Source organism: Carcharhinus amblyrhynchos, chromosome 1 (genome assembly GCF_965287045.1).
Source record: "Carcharhinus amblyrhynchos chromosome 1, sCarAmb.v2.hapA, whole genome shotgun sequence".
NCBI lineage: Eukaryota > Metazoa > Chordata > Chondrichthyes > Carcharhiniformes > Carcharhinidae > Carcharhinus > Carcharhinus amblyrhynchos.
Genome location: NC_137324.1, coordinates 170286155 through 170309112, shown reverse-complemented (window position 1 = coordinate 170309112; position 22958 = coordinate 170286155). Strand labels below are relative to the sequence as shown.

Below are 22958 nucleotides of genomic sequence, written 5' to 3'. Positions count from 1 at the left end.
CATGATGGCAGCATGAGATAAACATCTCCAACTGCCTCTTAAAGCAACGATCAGTTCCGCATTGTAAGGGCTTCAGACCCTGAGACTGATTCTAGGGGAGATGGGACCTGTTCAGGCCAGACAGGTTGCTCCCAAACAGAGCGGGGACAAATATCCTCATGAGGCAGTTTGCTAGTGTCATTACGGAGAGGTTAAACTAACTTGCCGGGGAGGATGGGACTGAGGAGTTAATTATTAGAGATGAAAAACACGATGCATAAAGAATTAGGAAGGACTGAGCAATGGAGAAAGAAATAGCAAGGCCCTAGATGGGGTCGGAGTAAGAGGGAATGCAATCAGGTCTAAGTTAGGTTTACCGAGCATGTACGTGAACACTCGGAGTGTGCTAAAGGAGGGTGGTAAGCTGCAGACATGGAATTATGTGGAAGTATGATGGTGTGGTGAAAATGGTTTCTTGGCTCAAATTTGAACATTCTGAACATTATTCCCTTTAGGGCTAGCTGTTTATGTTTTCAGGAAAGGTGAGCCGGATAAGAAACCCGAGCCCATCATCACTGCTTATGCCTTTTGGAGACTTGGGCGGGCAGGTTCAGATTGTCTTACTCCTGTCCCGAGGCAATGCCAGAGCAGTGCGACTGATGAGACAGGCTGAGAAAGCCCACCTAAATTCACTGCAACATTGGTTCATTCCTATGTCTCCTAATCCTCACTCTCCCCTCCTACTCACCCACCCACCCCATTCCCATTCCATGCTCCCTCATATTCCCCATGCCCCTCTATATCACCTAATCCTGCCATGACTCCAAACCTCCATGCCTCTTTCGTACCTTTCACACTCCAAAACCTCCTCAGTGCACTGTTGTATCCACGTACCTCCTTATACCCACCTCTGCCATATCCCTTGTGTATCCACCATAATCACCCACCCAGTATCTCCAATGTAGAGGCCTCAGGCCATGTCATCTCAATTGGGAATCTTTGACATGGACACAGAGAAAGTACACCCCTAATAATCTAATGGCGCCATCATTCAAAACGTAACCATTCGTACTCAGAAAACAACCCAGAACCATTGAAAGATGTTAAATCCCCCAAGTAATCAATCACAGGTGGATGTGGTCTTCCACTACCTTGGCCAAGTTGTCATTCTTCTTCTGTGTGGAACACCGAATACTGGAAGCGATCAGGGTGAGATTGGGCATCACATTGCTATACCTTATCTGAGCTCGATGTTTACAGGTTGCAACTGGGAAGATCGGATAATGATTTGGAAATGCATTCCTGATCATTGTGAATTTATGCCTGTGGTAGGTAGCTTCTTGGGATGATATGAGTCTCTTCCGGAAGGGACTTGAGCATCTTCCATTGATAGGAATTAATAAACTGTGCCCTTTATCTGCTTCTGTGAAAACAGCACCCAGGGTGTGACAATGAAGCTACCTTGATGGTGGGACTGAATCTCTATGGCTTTTGCACAGCCTGGGTATTTCCTCAATCCCTCCAAAGGTAGATTGAGTTACAGTGAGTGAGGTGAGATTTGGTTGAAATCACCGAGCTGCGTTATTTTCATTTGATTTGATTTATTATTGTCACATGTATTAACATACAGTGAGAAGTATTGTTTCTTGCGTGCTATACAGACAAAGTATCTTCCATTGATAGGAATTAACAAGAAGGAAAGGGGAAGGTGCAGAATGTAGTGTTACAGTCACAGCTAAGGTGCAGAGAAAGATCAACTTAATGAGAGGCATGTCTATTCAAAAGTCTGACAGCAGCAGGGAAGAAGCTGTTCTTGAGACGGTTGGTTCGTGACCTCAGACTTTTGTATCTTTTTCCTGATGGAAGAGGGTGGAAGAGAGAATATCTGGGTTGCGTGATGTCCTTAATTATGCTGGCTGCTTTTCTGAGGCAGTGGGAAGTGTAGACAGTGTTAATGGGTGGGAGGCTGGTTTGAGAGATGGACTGGGCTTCGTTCATGACCTTTTGTTGTTTCTTGTGGTCTTGGACAGAGCAGGAGCCGTACCAAACTGTGATACAACCAGAAAGAATGCTTTCTATGGTGCATTGTAAAAGATGTTCATAGTTGTAGCAGACATGCCAAATTTTCTTAGTCTCCTGAGAAAATAGAGGCATTGATGGGCTTTCTTAATTATAGTATTAGCATGGAGGGACCAGGACAGGTTGTTGATGACCTGGACACTTAAAAACGTGAAGCTCTTAACCATTTCCACTTCAACCCATTGACACATTATGCTTCCTAAAGTGAATGACTATCTCCTTTGTTTTGTTGACATTGAGGGAGAAATTATTGTCGTTGCACAAGTTCACCGGATTCTCTATCTCTTTCCTGAACTGTCTCGTCGTTGTTTGAGATCCAACCCGTGGTTATTCTTCAGTCGAGGTGAATGCACAGTTATGATTAGATTTGTTCAGTCCAATCGATGCCAAAATTAACTTCATGGGGTCACACAGAACACCGTGCTGCTCCACTTGTGTGTATCGTCCTAGTTCAGTTAACAACAAAAGCCCTCAACGTTAGCCCAATTAGGCCTTTCCCTGCTGCCTCCGGACTGCCCGTGCAACAGACTGTTTTCCGAAAGCCAGACTGCCTCTTGGTCACCATACCTCTCTTCTTAACCCCTGCTTCACGTGCAAATAACACATCAAAGATCTCCCAGCACAATGGGTGAGGGATTGTCTTCCAATAACCCAGATAAATCGTTGGTTGCCTAGTCCCTGTGGAGGACAACCTCCGACTGACAAATTCATCACCTTTCATCTGACTTCTGATCTGCCCCTGGGGAGGAGGGGAGGAGAGAGGGGAGGGGGATGGGGGGTGCTGCCCTGAGATACAAACTCCTTTGAAGCTTAAACATAAAAGCGCATCTTATAATTCTGAAGGAAAACGATGACTAGTTCCCTTCCAGGGAGAAAAAATGCATGAAAAATCCACAAACATTAAATAAACTGGTCAATTCCCACCCAGTCCAGCTAGTTATTTACCCTGGGTCGGGAATGGAACATCCAGTCATTCAATTATAGGACAGAGCACAGCACAAAAAGAAATCAAAATCGTGCTGCCCTTTAGCCAGCTAACTACAAGGCACTTACAGTACAAATCACTGTCTGAATTTAAGAACAGACAAACATAAGAAACAGGAGCCAGAGAAGGCCATTTGGCCCCTTCAGCCTGCTCTTCCAGTCAATCAGATCATGACTGATCTGATGTGACCTTAACCCCACTTTCCTGTCTCACCCTTAGAACTCTTGACCCTTGTCAAAAAAACCTTGCCCTGAGTAGTAGTGTGGGTTGGGGATAAATTAATAACTGGTTCGATTCTGCCCCTGAAACGTAAAAGCAAGTCTATTTAGTGACATTTACATTCCTTATATTTATGTACCTTGGGGAAATGGTGACATCGTAGCACCATCACTGGACTAGTTATCCAGAGGCCTCAGGCTACTGCTGTGGGAGCAAAGGTTCAAATCCCATCATGACAACTAGTGGAAGTTATATTCAATTAATAAATCTGGTCATTGAAATCATAATGTTCTTTAGAGAAGGAAATATGCTGTCCTTCCTCAGTCTGGGACCATCCTTACCCGAGGTCCCTGCCCTGTTCCTGTGAGCTTTGTGCCTGGGAAAAATGTCCCCCCAGGTGTAAAATGGATGAAAAGTGGCCCCATTTGTGTAGCACGCCCGTCCTTGGAAATGACTGAAAAGAGAGACATGTTGCTGAAGCTTATCAATTTGCACTCATCAGGATCAATGCAAGAATACCAAATTTCAAACAATCATGACAACTCATACCACAGGAGTAAAAGGTGCTGATTGGTGGGAAAGTCGACTCTGATTGGCTGAGGCATTGTCATTGAGATAGCATCAGGTGACTATAGGCTGTCCAAACTCCCTGGAGTTAACTTGAAATTAAAGTTTAAAAGTTTTAAAATTTATTCATTAGTGTCACAAGTCAGCTTACATTAACGCTGCAATGAAGTTACTGTGAAAATCCCCTAGTCGCCACACTCCGGTGCCTGTTCGGGTACGCTGAGAGAGAATTTAGCATGGTCAATGCACCTATCTGGTACATCTTTCAGCCTGTGGGAGGGAACCTGAGCACCCAGAGGAATCTCACGCAGACGGTGACCCAAGCTGGGAATCAAATCTGGGTTTCTGGCACTATGAGGCAGCAGTGCTGACCACTGTGCCACCTTGAAATTTGCCATTCCTGCACTTGTCCTAATGAATGTAAGATGAAAAGCTTTGGCAAGAAGTATATCTTTTCAGCAATATTCAGATTCTGTACTAGGGAGGAATGGAATACTTGGGCATGACTCCCTGGCCTTCCTGCAGTGTGTTGGTCGACAGCAGCACCCTCAAATACACCTCTCGTTGCTGGGAAACCCATGGCAGTGATGTGCCATCAGCGGGACTGGAAGATCTTGCTGGCATGAACAGCTGGAAAATTTCACCCCACATCCATATTAAATTTAGAGTAAGTGGCACCATTGGAAATTAGGGATCAGTAGCTTTATTAACTAGTGTAAGTGCTATTGGAGTCCCACTTTCTGTACTAGCCTGTACATATTTCTCATACAAACTAAATCTTAAAATAATAGAATCCCTACTGTGCAAAAGGAGACCATTCGGCCCATCAAGTTTGCACCAACAGCAATCCTACCTGGGCCCTATCCCTGTGACCCCACATATTTATCCCGCTAATCCCTCTAACCTACATATCCTGGAGGATTATGGGGCAATTTAGCATGGTCAAGGCACCTAGCCTGCATATCATTGGACCATGGGCGGAAACCTGAGAACCTGGAGGAAACCCACGCAGACATGGGGAGAACGTGCAAACTCCACACAGTGGCCCAAGCCAGGAATCGAACCCAAGTCCCTGGAGCTGTGAGGTAGCAATGCTAACCGCTGTGCCACATAACCCCGCCCCCCAGCCTATCGTCACCAGCCTTTCCTGTGGCCAAGACAATCTAGTTATCTTTCTTTGTCAGGGGCAATTAATAACCTTCTGCTGTATCTCCACTTGATGACTTCCAATGGTAGAAAGCGCAAAGCAAAATCAAATGATTATTTGTGGCTGTTGGAGATTTGGCAAGAATATGTGAGGTGAAAGACTAGATTGCGAGAATTTTTCCAAAGGTTAGCTTTGTGTTTGCTGGTTCGTCTCTCTTACACAGAGAGGAGCAGAACAGTTAATGGAACGGTGAATTGGCTGTGATGTGAGTCTCCTTCATAAACACAAGACATGGGAACAACACTAAAAGGGAACTGGGGAAAAGTTTTAATGCTGAGTTTTCATTGACCAAGTACAAACGCATTGGCAAACGGATAACTATCTAACTAAAAGGTACACTGATCTCCACTTCCTCTGTGACATCCCCCCTCCCCCCCACCCCCCCCGCGATCCAACACAGCTCGACTGGGGTTAGTTCAGAAAATGTGAAGACCCTCTACTTTCTGCTCGCAGTTTATAGATGTGCAGTTTAATCTGTGAATGTGAATGTAACTTTCTGGTCTAGGGCTAATTGAGGACAGGAGTCTGTGTTCAGATTCATTCAGCTGCTTGATATCTTGTTTTATGAAGCGTCAGCTGTGTCCTGGTTTTTTTTTAATACGTTCACAGAGCGTGGGTGTCACTGGCCAGGCCAACGTTTGCTGCTCATCCCTAATTGCCCTTAAACTGAAGGGCTCGCTCGGTCATTTCCAAGGGCAGTTAAGAGTCGTCCACGTTGCTGTGGGCCTGGAGCCAGACCGGATAACAATAGCAGATTTCCTGTGAACTATTTATTCGTTGAATTTAAATTCCACCAGCTGCAATTGTGGGATTTGAACTCATATCCTCAGAGCGTTAGCCTTACTAGTCCGGTGACAATACCATTATACCTTCATCCCCATATATGTTGGACTCTTACAGATGATTCAGAAGATTGTGGGCTTAAGACTCACTCCAGGGTTTCAGTACAAAGGCTGCCTTTTGAACGAAAACTTGGGGCCCTGTTTGACCTTTTAGTCATCTCAAGTAGGTTTATATTAACACTGCAATGAAGTTACTGTAAGAGTCCCCTAGTCGCCACACGCCGGCGCCTGTTCAGGTACACCGAGGGAGAATTTAGCACGGCCAATGCACCTAGCCAGCACGTCTTTCAGATTGTGGGAGGAAACCAGAGCACCCGGAGGAAACCCACACAGACATGGAGAGAACATGCAAACTCCATACAGACAGTGACCCAAGCTGGGAATCAAACCCGGGTCCCTGGTGCTGTGAGGCAGCTGTGCTAACCCCTGTGCCACCATTAGGGTTTCACTGGACTTTTTTACTGAAGATTAGGGGAGCTATCAGTGGAGTCCTGCCCAATTTTTATCCCGCATCCACAGCACATAAACACATTACCTGACCATTGTCACATTGCTGTTTGTGGAATTCTGCTATGCATGAAATTAGCTGCCACATTTTCTAAATTACAGCAGTGACTACACTCCAGCTATGAAGTGCTTTGAGATGAGCTATGGTCATGAAATATGTGATAGAAATGTCCACTTCTTTGATTTAAGTTTAATTATTAGAGTGACAAGTAGGCTTATATTAACCATGAAGTTACTGTGAAAATGCCCTAGTCACCTGACTCCAACGTCTGTTCAGGTACACTAAGGGGCAATTTAGCATGGCCAATGCAGCCTAACCAGCACGTCTTTTGGACTGTGGGATGAAACCAGTGCACCCAGAGGAAAACCACACGGACATCTTACTGACTGATTAGGATTCCCACTTACAGCAGAGTACTCGGGTGGGACTTAACAGCCCCAAGACCAGAAAATTCCACCAGAGGTTAATGGACCTTTGCATAGTTACGAAGTGTTTTGCACTGAGTTAGGAGAAGACTGAAACTGGGTACCGTTCTGGTTAGTAGTTCGAGGACATTTACCGTCGATCCATCATTTGACTGTGTTACTACAACATCCAACCACCTTCTGGTTCACTGTGCACTGTTTAATTAAACTCCTGCCTTTTGTGAGTTATCCACCACCATCAATTATTTTGGGATTTTTTTTGCTTGTTTCCATTTTGTTTTTTCTTTTTATGTATTTTTAATTTTTTTTTCCCATCGCCGTTTTGCACCCTCTGTTGGTGCCCTGCACATGTTGTCCTCTCTAGGAATGCCACACCTTGGCACCGAGGATTGGCTTGTCGCCATCGGCATGGAGCTGGGCTATATTGGTGGAATCTGGTCCACCATAGTGGGTCGGTTCTCAAGCAATGACGAGACAAAGTACAGGAATGAGATAGAACATAAGAACATAAGAACATAAGAAATAGGAGCAGGAGTAGGCCATCTAGCCCTTCGAGCCTGCCCCGCCATTCAATAAGATCATGGCTGATCTGTCGTGGCTCAGTTCCACTTTCCCGCCCTCTCCCCATAACCCTTAATCCCCTCTCTTATCAAGAACCCATCAACCAGCTTTTTAAAAATATTTAGCGAGGCAGCCTCCACCACTTCAACGGGCAGAGAATTCCAGAGATTCACCATCCTTTGAGTGAAGAAGTTCCTCCTCAACTCCGTTCTAAACCGCCTCCCCTTTATCTTGAGGCTGTGCCCCCTAGTCCTACTGTCTTTTTTGAGCGGGAAGAGTCTCTCCACCTCTATCCTATCCATCCCATTCATCATCTTATACGTCTCAATGAGATCTCCCCTCATTCTTCTAAACTCTAACGAGTACAAGCCTAGTTTATTCAGCCTCTCCTCATAGCTCAACCCCCTCAACTCCGGTATCAGCCTAGTAAACCTCCTCTGCACTCCCTCCAGGGCCAAAATATCCTTGCGCAGGTGCGGCGCCCAAAACTGCACACAGTACTCCAGCTGCGGCCTCACCAATGCCCTATACAGCTGCAGCAAGACCTCCCTACTTTTATATTCAATCCCCCTCGCTATGAAGGCCAGCATCCCATTCGCCTTCCTGACCACCTGCTGCACCTGCAAGCTGGGTTTTTGCGACTCATGCACAAGGACCCCGAGGTCCCTCTGCACCGTCGCCTGCTGCAGTTTTTCGCCACGTAAGTAATAGTCCTTCCTACCATTCTTCCTACCAAAGTGGACCACCTCACACTTGCCAACATTAAATTCCATTTGCCATTTCCTGGCCCATTCGCCCAGCCTATCTAGATCCTTCTGCAGACTCTCCACACCCTCCGCACAATTTGCCTTTCCCCCAATCTTGGTGTCATCAGCAAATTTCGACACCCTGCACTCGGTTCCCTCCTCCAGATCATCTATATAAATGGTAAATAGCTGAGGCCCCAGCACCGACCCCTGGGGCACCCCACTAGTCACCAACCGCCAATCCGAATAGCACCCATTGACCCCCACTCTCTGCCTCCTATTTGACAACCAATCCTCTATCCACGCTAACACCCTACCCCCAACTCCATGTCCCCTGACCTTCTGCAATAACCTCTTGTGAGGTACCTTGTCAAACGCCTTCTGAAAATCCAGAAAGACCACATCCACCGGCTCTCCTCTATCCACTGCCCTAGACACATCCTCATAGAACTCCAGTAAATTTGTCAGACACGACTTCCCTTTAATGAAACCGTGTTGCGTCTGCCCTATCAAGCAATTCCCTTCAAGATGCCTCGCAATTTCCTCCTTAATGACGGATTCCAACATTTTACCTACCACAGACGTTAAACTAACCGGCCTATAATTCCCCGCCTTTTGCCTGGCACCCTTCTTAAACAACGGCGTAACATTAGCCGTTTTCCAATCTTCCGGCACTTCCCCGGAATCCAGCGACGTCTGGAAAATAACCACCAAGGCATCCACTATAACCTCCGCCATTTCTTTCAGAACCCTCGGATGCATTCCATCCGGTCCTGGGGACTTGTCCACAATCAGCCCCTCCAGTCTGTCGAGCACCACCTCTCTAGTAACAGTAATGTCATGAGAATCTGGTGAACTGGTGTGATGACAATCATCCCTCCCTCAATGTCAACAAAATGAAAGAGATAGTCATCGACTCCAGGAAATATAGTGGAGGACATACCTCTGTCTACATCAATGGAGATGAAGTAGAAATGGTCAAGAGCTTCAAGTTTTTAGGAATCACCAACAACCTGTTCTGGTCCCCCCATGCCGATACTATAGTTAAGAAAGTCCGCCAATGCCTCTACTTTCTCAGAAGACTAAGGAAATTTGGCATATCAGCTACGACTCTCACCAACTTTACAGATGCACCATAGAAAGTATTCTTTCTGGTTGTATCGCAGCTTGGTATGGCTCCTGCTCTACCCAAGACTGCAAGAAACTACAAAAGGTCGTGAACGTAGCCCAATCCATCACTCAAACCAGACTCCCATCCAGTAATTCTCTCTGCACTTCCCGTTGTCTCGGCAAAGCAGCCAGCATAATTAAGGACCCCACACATCCCGGACATACTGTCTTCCACCTTCTTCCTTCGGGAAAAAGATATAAAAGTCTGAGGACGCATACCAACTGACTCAAGAATAGCTTCTTCCCTGCTGCTGTCAGACTTTTGAATGGACTTACCTTGCATTAAGTTGATCTTTCTCTACACCTTGGTTATGACTGTAACACTATATTCTGCACTCTCTCATTTCCTTCTCTACGAGCAGTATGCTTTGTCTGTAAAGCAGACAAGAAACAATACATTTCACTTATGCTAATACATGTGATACTAATAAATCAAATTAACTCTCTCACCTGTCACTGAAGACTCGTTGCATTGCAAGTCTCAGGGATACTGTGAGTCTGGAAGTCTGCGGGGTGACTGATTAGTACCCCTCAATGTGTAGGAATTGAAATAGACTGTAGCCTAATGAGAGCCAATTTCCTCTTGCGCCCAGCACAAAGTCAAAATGTTTAGGCTCAGAGCCTCCCATCCATGATCTCTGACCCAAGATGTACATTATTTATCCCTTCCTACACCTATTCAAGCATCTTGCCATTGTCTCTGTACCAGACGGTCACTGCTACTTTCTGATCTTTCCTGAATGTAATATTAGGTTTCCATAAGAAACCATTGACATACAGAGAGAAACACATAGTCACATGCAGTTACTGGCACATATAGGCATATATACAGAGAGACAGGCCAGGATTTTACAATCTCTCTCGGGTGAGGCTCACAAAACCTCACCCGAGGCCAACGGAGAATTCCGTTCTGTGAGCCTTGCCCGCCCCAGCACTAAAATCCCAGCCGCAGTCACACAAATAGGGTAGATTTTACAGGGGAATGGTTACCCACCCCTACAATTGGCGAATCACGCCGACCAGAAAGCTGGCTGCCTGGCAGCGGTCATATGCTGTCGGAATGTTAATTGCTTTGAGGGTTGAGGGTGGGTGGAGAGGGGAGGGGGCATTTTTCCCCATCTGGGAGGAAATCCCACCCCGGAGAGCTACAGGCCAGTAGTCCCAGCATCAGCAGAATTCTAGAAGTGGCCTCTTCTGGAATGACAAAGCTACAAAGGAGGGAAAACAACGATGGATCACAGACTTTGGCTAAGTCAGGGATTCTGGTTGGACCTGTCTGGCAGAACCTAGGGAGGGGAAGGGTGGGGCGGGTGGGGGGGTGGGGTGGAACATAGAACATAGAACATTACAGCGCAGAACAGGCCCTTCGGCCCACGATGTTGCGCCGACCAGCTTTTTAAAAAAAAACAACACTAACCCACTAATCTAAACCAATCCCATTTCGTCCATAAACCTATCCACAGATCTCTTAAACGCCCCCAAACTAAGCGCATTTACAACTGCAGCTGGCAGGGCATTCCAGTCCCTCACCACCCTCTGGGTAAAGAACCTACCCCTGACATCAGTCCTATAACTACCCCCCCTTAATTTAAAGTCGTGCCCCCTCGTGCTAGCTTTCTCCATCCTAGGAAAAAGGCTATCACTATCTACCCTGTCTAAACCTCTAATCATCTTATATGTTTCAATAAGGTCCCCTCTTAGCCGCCTTCTTTCCAGCGAAAACAACCCCAAATCTCTCAGTCTCTCCTCATAGGATCTCCCCTCCATACCAGGCAACATCCTGGTAAACCTCCTCTGCACCCTCTCCAAAGCCTCTACATCCTTCCTGTAATGTGGGGACCAGAACTGCACACAATACTCCAAGTGCGGCCGCACCAGAGTTGTGTACAGTTGCATCATGACGCTGCGACTCCTAAATTCAATCCCCCTACCAATAAACGCCAAGACACCGTATGCCTTCTTAACAACCTTATCTACTTGATTCCCAACTTTCAGGGATCTATGTACACATACACCTAGATCCCTCTGCTCCTCCACACTATTCAAAGTCCTCCCGTTAGCCCTATACTCAACACATCTGTTATTCCTATCGAAATGAATTACCTCACACTTCTCCACTTCTTCTGGAGGGAAAGATAGGGGGGTGGATTTTGAAGCCGGTGGTTTAGGGTTGAAGGAGTGGTAGGATCTTGGAGTTGTGCCACTAATGGGAAGAGGGGAGACCCCCCAAATGAGATAGTCCCCACCCTTCCTACCCAATGGCAGCCCATGTAATGAATGCTTCCCAATTAATTGAGACGTTAAGTGATTCATTTTACCCGAGGGCAGTGGGCCTGACATCTTACCCATTCACTGTAAGTGGGAAAATCCTGCTGTTGTGAACGGTGGTAAGATTTTTTAATCATTTGGACACGGGCATTGCTAGCTGGCCAGCATTTATTGCCCATCCCTGGTTGTCCTTGAGAAGGAGGTAGTGAGCTGCCTTCTTGAATCACTGTAGTCCATTGTTGTGGGTTGTTCCATAATGCCATTAGGGAGGGAATCCCAGGATCTTGACCAAGAGATCACGAAGGAATGGAGGTATATTTCCACCTTGTATTGTGACCATAGAAAATGGAGCAGGAGCTTAAATTCTATCACATCAATCTGATGAAGGGTCTGAGTTTGGAGCGTTAACTCCTCAATGTTTTCTCCACAGATGCTGACTGACCTGCTGAGCGATTCCAGAATTTTCTATTTTCGGCCCACTCATTTAGGCCCCAGAAGGTGGTGTCCCCAGCGAATACTGGAGGCCCAGAACGGAAACTAAAGCAGAGTTCAGAGTAAATAATCTCATGAAGACAAGTGCTAAAGGGAAGGTAAGCTGATCAGAACGTTTCAATTTAAGGCTGTAAAGTGTTTCACAGGCTGATCTTAAGCTGGGCAGAGGTTCTGTCGTCATTGGTAACGGGTGAATTAAAAGCTCTCGGAAGTGTGGATCTAACAGCGGGAGAGGCAGCAGCGATAATGACAGAAATTAGCAGTGAAAAGGGAAATGAAAAGTAACCAGAAGCTAACCGCTTGTTCCAGGTAAAAACAAGGCTGCTAAAATCAGAGGAGTATTCAAAAACAAGGAAAACGGCCAGAATGCCTGATGCATGATGATTAGACAGCCTCTGTCCACCAGACGTACCAGCCGGAATTTTGCCCCCTTGCCCGCCCGGGAACCGGGGCAACCAAGGCTCACAGAGTGGAATTCTCCGTTGGCCTCAGGCTAGCTTTTATGAGCCTCGCCCACGCAAGGTCGTAAAATTCTGCTCATCATCTCCTGGGAGACACTAATTGATGATATAACCCCTGGCCAATTAAGGAAAATAAACTTCTTAAAAATTCCTCCCCGTAGAATCCCAACAGTGCAGTAGGAGGCCATTCGGCTCATCAACAACATCTTACCCAGGTCCGTCCATCCCATCCCTATAACCCCATGTTTTTTTAACCATGGTTAATCCATCTATCCATCTTGGACACGAAGGGGCAATTTCACATAGCCATTCCACCCAACCTGCACATCTTTGGACAGTAAGCAGCAATTTAACATGACCAATCCACCAAATCTGCACATCTTTGGACTGTGGGAGGAAACCACAGGAAACCCACACAGACTCGGGGAGAATGTGCAAACTCCTCACAGACAGTGACCCAAGGCCGGTATCGAACCTGCGTCCGTGATGTTGTAAGGCAGCAGTGCTAACCATTGTGCCACCTTGCCACCTATATCCCATTATGCATTGGACTCTCATTCAGGAGACCACAATGACTGTGCTTGTATGACCTGGTATTGAATTTACCTTTACTAAGTTGATCTCCAAACCAGTCAGCCACTGCTCAGGCTCCCTACATTAAAGGCACCATGAAAATGTGAGTTGTTGTTGTTGTTAGGCAGTAGAATTTGTCGTGCTATGTATTTCAATCAACAAATGCTAGGAGAAGAACGTTATAAAAAAAGTTTGTGTTGATGCACAAATGGCGCAACATTCAAGCCATGATGGTCCAACACAACACAGTAGGCATCGATTTAGCTCATCATGCCCTGTACGCAAACATAAAATACCACGATGTTGGAAATCTGAAATAAAATGCTGGATAAACCCAGCAGCATCTGTTGTGATGATACTTTGCCTTTAAGAAATGTATTTTAATCGTATTTCTCTCAGGGTTTTTGAATCAGGTCCAGGTGTGGGAGGAGATGACCGAATGCTATCATCACCTGACTGTTAGTCCAGAAACTCAGTTAATGTTCTGGGGATCTAGGTTCGAATCCTGCCATGGCAGATGGTGAAATTTGAATTCAATAAAAAATATCTGGAATTAAGAATTTACTGCTGACCATTGTTGATTGTCAGAAAAACCCATCTGGTTCACTAATATCCTTTAGGGAAGGAAATAAGAGCATAAGAACTCGGAGCAGGAGTAGGCCATGCGGCTCCTCAAGCCTGTTCCGCCATTCAATAAGATCATGGCTGATCTTTTTGTGGGCTCAATTCCACTTACCCGCCAGTTCACCATAACCTTTAATTCCTTTACTGTTCAAAAATTTATCTACCCCTGCCTTAAAAACATTCAACGAAGTAGCCTCAACTGCTTCACTGGGCAGGGCATTCCACAGATTCACAACCCTTTAGATGAAGGAGTTCCTCCTCAAATCTGCTAATAATCAAATCTCAAATAATCCTAAATCTGCCTCCCCTTATTTTGAGTTTATGCCCCCTAGTTCTAGTTTCACCAGCCAGTGGAAACAACTTCCCTGCTTCTATCTTATCTATTTCCTTCATAATTTTATATGTTTCTATAAGATCGCCCCCTCATTTTTCTGAATTCCAATGAGTATAGCCTAGTATACTCAGTCTCTCCTCATAAGCCAACCTCTGAACTCCGGAATCAACCTAATGAATCTCCTCTGCACCGCCTCCAATGCCAGTGTATTCTTTCTCAAGTAAGGAGACCAAAACTGTACACAGAACTCCAGGTTTGGCCTCACCAGCATCTTATACAGCTGCAACATAATTTTGCTGTTTTTAAACTCCATCCCTCGAGCAGTGAAGACAAAATTCCATTTGCCTTCTTAATTACCTGCTGCACCTGCAAACCTTGAGATTCCTGCACAAGGACACCCAGGTCCCTCTGCACAGCAGCATGCTGCAAGTTTTTGCCATTTAAATAATAGTCCCTTCTGCTGTTTTTCCTACCAAAATGGATGACCTCACACTTATCAACATTGTACTCCATCTGCCAGACCCTCGCCCACCCACTTAGGTTATCTATATCCCTTTGCAGACTTTCAGCGTCCTCTGCACACTTTGCTCTTCCATCCATCTCAGTGTTATCTGTGAATTTTGACACACTACACTTGGTCCCCACCTCAAAATCATCTATGTAAATCATAAACAATTGCAGTCCCTGAGACATGCCACTAGTCACTGATTGTCAACCAGAAAAACACCCATTTACCCCTATTCTTTGCTTTTTGTTTGTTAACCAATCCTCTAGCCATGCTAATACATTAACCGTAACACTGTGCACCTTTATCTTCTGTAGCAGTCTTTGGTGTGGCACCTTGTCAAATGCCTTCTGAAAATCTAAAAAAACACTAAATCCACAGGTTCCCCATTGTCCACTGCATATGTAACGTTGTCAAAGAATCCCACTAAATTAGTCAAAAATGACCTGCCCTTCATGAACCCATGCTGCATCTTACTAATGGAACAATCTGCCATCCTTACCTGGTCTGGCCTACATGTGACTCCAGAGACACAGCAATGTGGTTGATACTCAATTGCTCTCCAAGGGCAAATAGGAATGGGCAATAAACGCTGGCCAGCCAGCGATATCCATGTCCACGAAAGAATAACATTTTTTTTAAAAAAAGCATTTTATTGGCACTATTTTGTCTGCAACTGGTGTCTCTAATTGTTACTGAAGTAATATAATGGGCATCATGTTTATTTTTAAGCTGGCCTAATGCAGTGTCCTGGGATTTTATGGTCCTTTTGGAATTGCTGTGTGCAGCATGGTTGACAGATTAGGTGTTGCCTGGGCATGTTACTTTTTCACAAAAAATCCAACAGTTTTAGTTTGTTTTTCTGAGGAGCTGTTTGGACTGGAGACAGAAAGCAATGCCTCTTGTTTTCCCCTCTCTCTGGAGTTGGAAATCCTGGGGCGGGGGAATTCTTCCATCCTGCCCGCCATGGGAATCATAGCAAGCTGCAGTGGGTGGTGGGGGGGGGTGGTCCATGCAAAGGCCATTGGCCTCGGGCAAGATTTCCTTGTTTTGGGGTGAGTGCGTCTGGAGAATCCCACCCCTGCCATCTGGGAGTTGCTGTTAGAAGCTAGTGGAAGTAGGCAGTGTGTTTCTGTCTCTGTCACCCCAGAGATGGGCGGCGCAGTAGCACAGTCATTAGCACTGCTGTGTCACAGTGCCTGGGACCTGGTTCAATTCCCAGCTTGGATCACTGTCTGTGTAGAGTTTGCACATTCTCTCCGTGTTTGCATGGGTTTCCTAGGGATGCTCCAGTTTCCTCCCACAGTCCAAAGATGTGTGGGTTAGGTTGATTGCCCAAGGTAAATTGTCCCTTTGTGTCCTGGGATGCATAGGTTAGAGGGATTAGTAGGTAAAATATGTAGGGATATGGGGATAGGGCCTGGGTGGGATTGTGGCCGGTGCAGACTTGATGGGTCAAATGGCCTCTTACTGCACTGTAGGGTTTCTATGATTTCTATGAAAACTTTAACTTTAGAAGTGTGCTGACAGCTCCAAGACTGGGAATCCTAAAGTTTTAATCCAACATTTAAAGGACCAATTCTCAGCAGATGTTAAAAAACTGCAAAGTCCAGCATCACATGAGCATACTTGCTTTTTGTGCCAAACCTAGAAAGAGGTGTATGTTTGTTGGGTGTTGTTTGACTTGGAACATCATAGATAGCTAGCTGTTAAGGTTTATACTGTATCACGTGAGATTCTTCTAAGTCATAAGCGTTGTGCTAAATCTTTTTATTATATGTTAACTGTTCTAAACTAAACTTTGTTTGATAAACGCTTCCTAGTGGGTCACTTGAATCTTACCTGGAGTGAAACACTTTATGCTCACCCGAATGCCAGGTTCAAATGTAAAAGCTTAGGGTCCAGGTTGTGTAAGGGTTATGGTGAGTGGGTGGGTAAGTGGAGCTGAGTCCACAAAAAGATCAGCTATGATCTTATTCAATGGTGGCTCGGGGGGGGTCAGATGGCCTATATTCCTGCTCCTAGTTCTTATCTTATTATGTCTTCATCAAACACCCTGGAATTTCTGGCTTGGGTTATAAGACTGTGAAGAGGAGAACAAAGTTAATGCTTCGAACTTGGTTGTAGCAAAGGAAACTACGACCGTTCAGAGGATGCAATCAATTTGTTTAGTCAGAAGTGGCGTTCAAATAATATTTAGCTCACTTTTTCCATACGTTTGAGATTACAGATAATGGCAAATTTACTGCATGGTTATTTTTCCACAAAATAAAAACACGCAAAATTCGTGACATATTTGACTTTGATAAGTTCTGTACACATTACACTTTGAACCACTGTGACATTGTATCTTTCTTTAAAAAAAAGGAGGCTTGAACCCGTTATATTATAATCAATTACATGGCACCAGGATGTTGACAGAGAAAATAATGTGAAGATGTAACCAGGAGATCATAACATAACAGGAGATTACAACATAAAGAGACGGGTACGTAACATGAAACAGTTTGTTTAAAAAATACACTCTACAAATGCTAAGTTTTCTAAAACAATAGTGTGCGACGGCATAGCTTATATAAGGTCCACAATCCTGTACTTGAGAATGTAATTAACAGCAGACTGTACCCTCCCTCCCCGGCCCCCTTATATGGTTCCTTTCTTACTGTGGGAGGGGTCTTCCACTGGGATTCTCCCACTCATCACTGTATCTGCAATATAAGATTCATCAAACACCAGAGAGAGACAGTGCATCCTTTTAATGTCACGTTCAAAAGGTTTCCACGGTGTTATTATTACGTTAATATTACCATGGGCGAGGGGGAGAATCCCCATGGAAATTCAACCATCCCCCCACCTCCCCCCCGCACCTGCCATGCATTGATCAAGTTCTATACATTACCATACAGACACTCTGAGATCAGTGTTTGGTACAAATCTCACCACATCTTTCTTAAAGACATAAAGGCAAATTATTGTGGATGCTGGAATCTGAAAACAAAAGAGAAAATGCTGGAAAATCTCAGCTGGTCTGGTGACATCTGTAAGGAGAGAAAAGAACTGACGTTTCGGGTTTGGGGATGGCACAGTGGTTAGCGCTGCTGTTTCACAGCTCTACAGACCCGGATTTGATTCCCGTCTTGGGTCACTGTCTGCGTGGAGTATGCACATTCTCCCCATGTCTCCGGGTGCTCCAATTTCCTCTCACACCCTGAAGGACATGCTGGTTAGGTGCATTGACCCAAACAAGCGCTGGACTGTAGCAACTAGGGGAATTTCACAGTGACTTCATTGCAGTGTTAATGTAAGCCTTACTTGTGACTAATAAATTAAAATTTTTAATTGTCTGTGCGGAGTTTGCACGTTCTCCCCGTGGCTGCGTTGGTTTCCTCCGGGTGCTGCGTTTTTTTCCCACTGTCCAAAGATGTGCAAGTTAGGTTGATTGGCCATGCGAAATTGCCCCTTAGTGTCTCGGGGATGTGTATGCTAGAGGGATTAGCAGGGTAGATATGTGGGGTTTCGGGGATAGGCCTGGGTGGGACTATTATCAGTGCAGACTCGATGGGCTGAATGCCTTCCTTTTGCACTGTAGGGATTGTATATTGTATGAATGAGTCCAGATGACCCTTTCTCAGAGCATTAAAACATCAGCCCTTTTCTCTCCTTACAGATGCTGCCTGACCTGCTGAGATTTTTTAGCGTTTTCCCTTATTGTTTCTTAAAGATATTCTCTGTGGAAACAAAAGGGCCTTTTTTTCCTTAGAAACTTTCCTGCTTTCTTTAATTAAAATAAAATGACCATCACTAAAAATATATATCAAAAACTACAAAAAAAATGTAAAATAACAAATGGGATAAAAGTGATTTTCAGCTAAGAAAAAAATGAAGTAAGATTGAATCATTTATGTTTTATTGTTAAATGGCCAAAGAGATTTGGGTCTGACACCTACAGCATTTTCCCGTAATGTTTGCATATTATACTAATAAATCTTGCAGTAGGTTGAGGTGCTCCAGCCAAGGGGTAGTTAATTTGCACAGTACAGTTGGTAATTCCAAAACTGCAAGAGTTAAATACAAATAGCATATTGGTTGACAAAAGTGGATGGAGTTGGGCCAGCAATTGGGCGCAGTGTAGATTTTGGAGTAGGGTGGGGTGAGAGGTTCGCTCTGTTAAACAGCAAGTGTCACCCTGCCACAAGGCAGGTCCAAAAGAGATCACTGTGTCATCGCAGTGTCCACCCCCATCTGCCTGGAATGGGAGCCATGGATTCCGGTGATGATGAGCAAACAGCAGATGTGTGAGGTGCGATCAGGTTGTCAACATGCCTCCATCTCCAGAAGCGGGCCCGATGTCGCTGCTTTTGCTTTGCATGTTGAGAATGTGTTTTGTTTTCCTTCGAAAGAAAAAGAGAAGAGGTTATTATAAATCTATGATATGGAGATGCCAGCGTTGGACTGCAGTGGGCACAGGAAGAAGTCTCACAACGCCAGGTTAAGGTCCAACAGGTTTATTTGGAATCACGAGCTTTCGCAGTGCTGCTCCTTCATCAGGAGAGTGGGGAGGTGGATTCGCAAACACGGCATATATGGGCAAAGACACAATTACAAGATAATGGTTGGAATGCAAGTATTTACAGGTAATCAAATCTTTACAGATACAGACAGAGTGAGTGGATAGAGGGATAATTACAGGTTAAAGAGGTGTAATTGTCTCAAGCCAGGATAGTTAGTAGGATTTTGCAAGCCCAGGCCAAATGGTGGGAATTATACATAGTACACCATGAATCCAAGATTCCGGTTGAGGTTGTCCTCATGCGTGTGGAACTAGGCTATCAGTTCTGTTCAGCGATTCTGTGTTGTGTTTCTTGAAGGCTGCCTTGGATGCTTATCCCCAGTCTTCTTCATGAAAGCTCGTGATTCCAAATAAACTTGTTGGACTTTAACCTGGTGATATGAAACTTCTTATTATAAATCTAAACAGCTAACTGATTCAAAATGCTAAGCATTGTCGGATGTAAATGATACCAATGTAAATCATTTGACCAATGCAGCAAATTATTCACAAGGTAATATGGAAACCTGTCTCCAAGTCAGAAGGTTGTTGAATCATAGAATCCCTACAATGCTGAAGGAGGCCATTTGGCCCATCAAATCTGTCTCAAACAGAATCCCTACCCAGGCCCTATTCCCATAATCCCACATACTTACAATGCTAATCCCCCTGACTCCACGGTCAACTTAGCATGGCCAATCAACCTAAAACTGAGATGCGTTGTGTTCAAAAAACTGTTTCTGGAGCTTGACGACTTCTTGCAAGCTGTGCTCAGCATACCTTCTAACACTTTTATGCTTCTGAAAGTTTATTCTAACTCTTACAAACGCTGTAACAATGCTTTAATTCAAACTCTCACAGATTTGGCACCTACCTCACATTAAGTTGATCTTTCTCTGCACCCTACCTATGGCATTCTGCACCCTCCCTTTTCTTTCTCTATGAATGGTATGCTTTGTCTGTACAGTGCGCAAGAAACAATACTTTTCACTTTATCACAATATATGTGACAAAAATAAACCAAATCAAATCAAATCATTAAGTTGAACATGTAATTAGACTCAGTGGAGTACTGAAGGAGTGAAATCTTTCAGATGAGACGTCTGACTTCTCAGGATGGATGTAAAGCTAGAGTAGTGTGCGCAGTTCTGGTCGCCACATCATAAGCAAGATGTGATTGCACTGGAGGGAATGCAGAGAAGATTCACCACTGATGTTCCCCAGAGGCAGTCCAAATCTTGACCAAACCTTGTATTGATTAATATCATTACTACTTTGATCTGATCTCTGCCCCAGTCAGGAATTGATATTGCTCCCTCTTGTAGGTCCATACTGAATCAGCACTGATTACCAACAATCTGGCAAATGCCAGCCTGCTGTTTCATTTAGTCAACATGCAGTATTGTAACTCAGGAACAGCGACAGTAACCAGCTTTAGATTCACTAGGATGCTGCCTGGGATAGAACATGGAACAGAGATAACGAGAAATTTCTTCAGCCAGAGGGTGGTGAATCTATGGAACTCTTTGCCACAGAAGGCTGTGGAAGCCAGGTTATTGAGTGTCTTTAAGACAGAGATAGATAGGTTCTTGATTAATAAGGGGATCAGGGGTTATGGGGAAAAGGCAGGAAAATGGAGATGAGAAAAATATCAGCCATGATTGAATGGCAGAACAGACTTGATGGGCCGAGTGGCCTAATTCTGCTCCTTGTCTTATGGTCTTCTGGTCTTATTTACATTCTGAAGAGAGGTTGGAAAGGCTTGGGTTGTTTTTGTTGGAGCAGAGAAGACTGAGGGGCGACCTGATCGAGTTGTACAAGATTATGAGGGGCATGGACAGAGTGGATAAGGAACAGCTGTTCCCCTTAGTTGAAGGGTTAGTCACGAGGGGACACAGGTTCAAGGTGAGAGACAGGAGGTTTAGGGGAGATGTGAGGAAGAACATTTTTACACAGATGGTGGTGATGGTCTGGAATGTGCTGCCTGGGAGGGTGGTAGAGCTGGGTGGCCTCAAATCCTTTAAAAAGTATCTGAATGAGCACTTGGCACATCATAACATTCAGGGCTATGAATCAAGTGCTGGCAGATGGGACTAGATGTGAATTCAGGTGTTTCTAATGTGTCAGTGCAGACCCAATGGACCGAAGCGTCTCTTCTGCACTGTATGATTCTATGATATGCTCGACACGGTAGTGCAGTGGTCAATACCAGGGACCCCTGTTCAATTCCAGCCTTGGGTGACTGTGTAGAGTTGCACATTCTCCCCATGTGTGCGTGGGTTTCCTCCCGCAGTCCAAAGATATGCAGGTTAGATGGAGTAGCCTTGGAAATGCGTGCGCTTTATGGGGATAGGGTGGAGGGGACGCTGGGTTGCTGTTTCAGAGAGTTGGTGCAGACTTGATGGGCTGGATGGCCTCTTTCTACTCTGTAGGGATTCCATGAGTCTATGATTCTATCCTATGGCACTATTTGTTGAGCAGAAGTATTCTCCCGATGTCCTAGCCACCATTAATCCCCCAGCTAGCAATTTTGTTTGTTCCTTGGCTGTTTGGGGGTGTTTCCTGCTTGGTCTCCTACATCATAACAGTGACCACGCGTCAAAACGATTTGATTGATTGTTAATTGCATTGGGCTGCCCAGTGGTTGCAGTTAGTGCTTTATAAATGTAAATTCTTTCTTTCTCTATCATACTTTTTCAAACAATGACCAGGCATGTGATTAGATTTGGTCATAAATAGATGTCTTTCTTTACTTGCACTCCAAAGATGCCAAAAGAACAGCTTAAACAGGACGTTGATAGTTGCACCCATATGTGAGATTGGGAGAATATTATGGTGGATTTTCACTAAATGGCCTGAATTTTATAGCTTTTCAGGAGCCTGACATAGAAGCTAATTTCCTGAATAATAAAAATAATTGCTGACCAAGGGCCTCCTTTCCTGCAATAATAAGAACATAAGAACATAAGAAATAGGAGCAGGAGTAGGCCATCTGGCCCTTCGAGCCTGCCCCGCCATTCAATAAGATCATGGCTGATCTGTCGTGGCTCAGTTCCACTTTCCGGCCCTCTCCCCATAACCCTTAATCCCCTCTCTTATCAAAAACCCATCAACCCGCTTCTTGAAAATATTTAGCGAGGCAGCCTCCACCACTTCAACGGGTAGAGAATTCCAGAGATTCACCACCCTTTGAGTGAAGAAGTTCCTCCTCAACTCCGTTCTAAAACGCCCCCCCTTTATCATGAGGCTGTGCCCCCTAGTCCTAGTGTCTTTTTTGAGCGGGAAGAGTCTCTCCACCTCTATCCTATCCATCCCATTCATCATCTTATACGTCTCAATGAGATCTCCCCTCATTCTTCTAAACTCCAACGAGTACAAGCCTAGTTTATTCAGCCTCTCCTCATAGCTCAACCCCCTCAACTCCGGCATCAGCCTAGTAAACCTCCTCTGCACTCCCTCCAAGGCCAAAATATCTTTGCGCAGATGCGGCACCCAAAACTGCACACAGTACTCCAGCTGCGGCCTCACCAATGCCCTATACAGCTGCAGCAAGACCTCCCTACTTTTATATTCAATCCCCTTCGCTATGAAGGCCAGCATCCCATTTGCCTTCCTGACCACCTGCTGCACCTGCAAGCTGGGTTTTTGCGACATGATTCCTACATAGAGAGCATAAGAACAAGGATTAGGCCATTCAGCCCCTCAAGCCTGCTCCGCCATTCAGTGCAAACTTGCTGATCTCACCTCAGCCTCAACTCCACTTCCTGCCTGTTCTCCATAACCCTTCAACCCATTACTAATTAAAAATCTGTCTATCTCCTCCTTAAATGTACTCAGTGTCTTGGCATCCACTGCACTCTGTGG

General features: G+C 45.0%; 1 protein-coding gene across 3 annotated transcripts in view; it reads right to left on the bottom strand.

The window, feature by feature from the left end:
* Positions 1 to 18336: 18336 nt before the first annotated feature.
* The window catches only part of lef1 (lymphoid enhancer-binding factor 1), a 180909-nt gene continuing 176287 nt past the window's right edge, over positions 18337 to 22958 (bottom strand). For all 3 annotated transcript variants that reach the window (XM_080200133.1, XM_080200125.1, XM_080200143.1), the window contains one exon: positions 18337 to 18936. In XM_080200133.1, the coding sequence (XP_080056259.1) occupies positions 18860 to 18936 (77 nt within the window). In that variant the 3' untranslated portion in view covers positions 18337 to 18859. The remainder of the gene's footprint in view (positions 18937 to 22958) is intronic.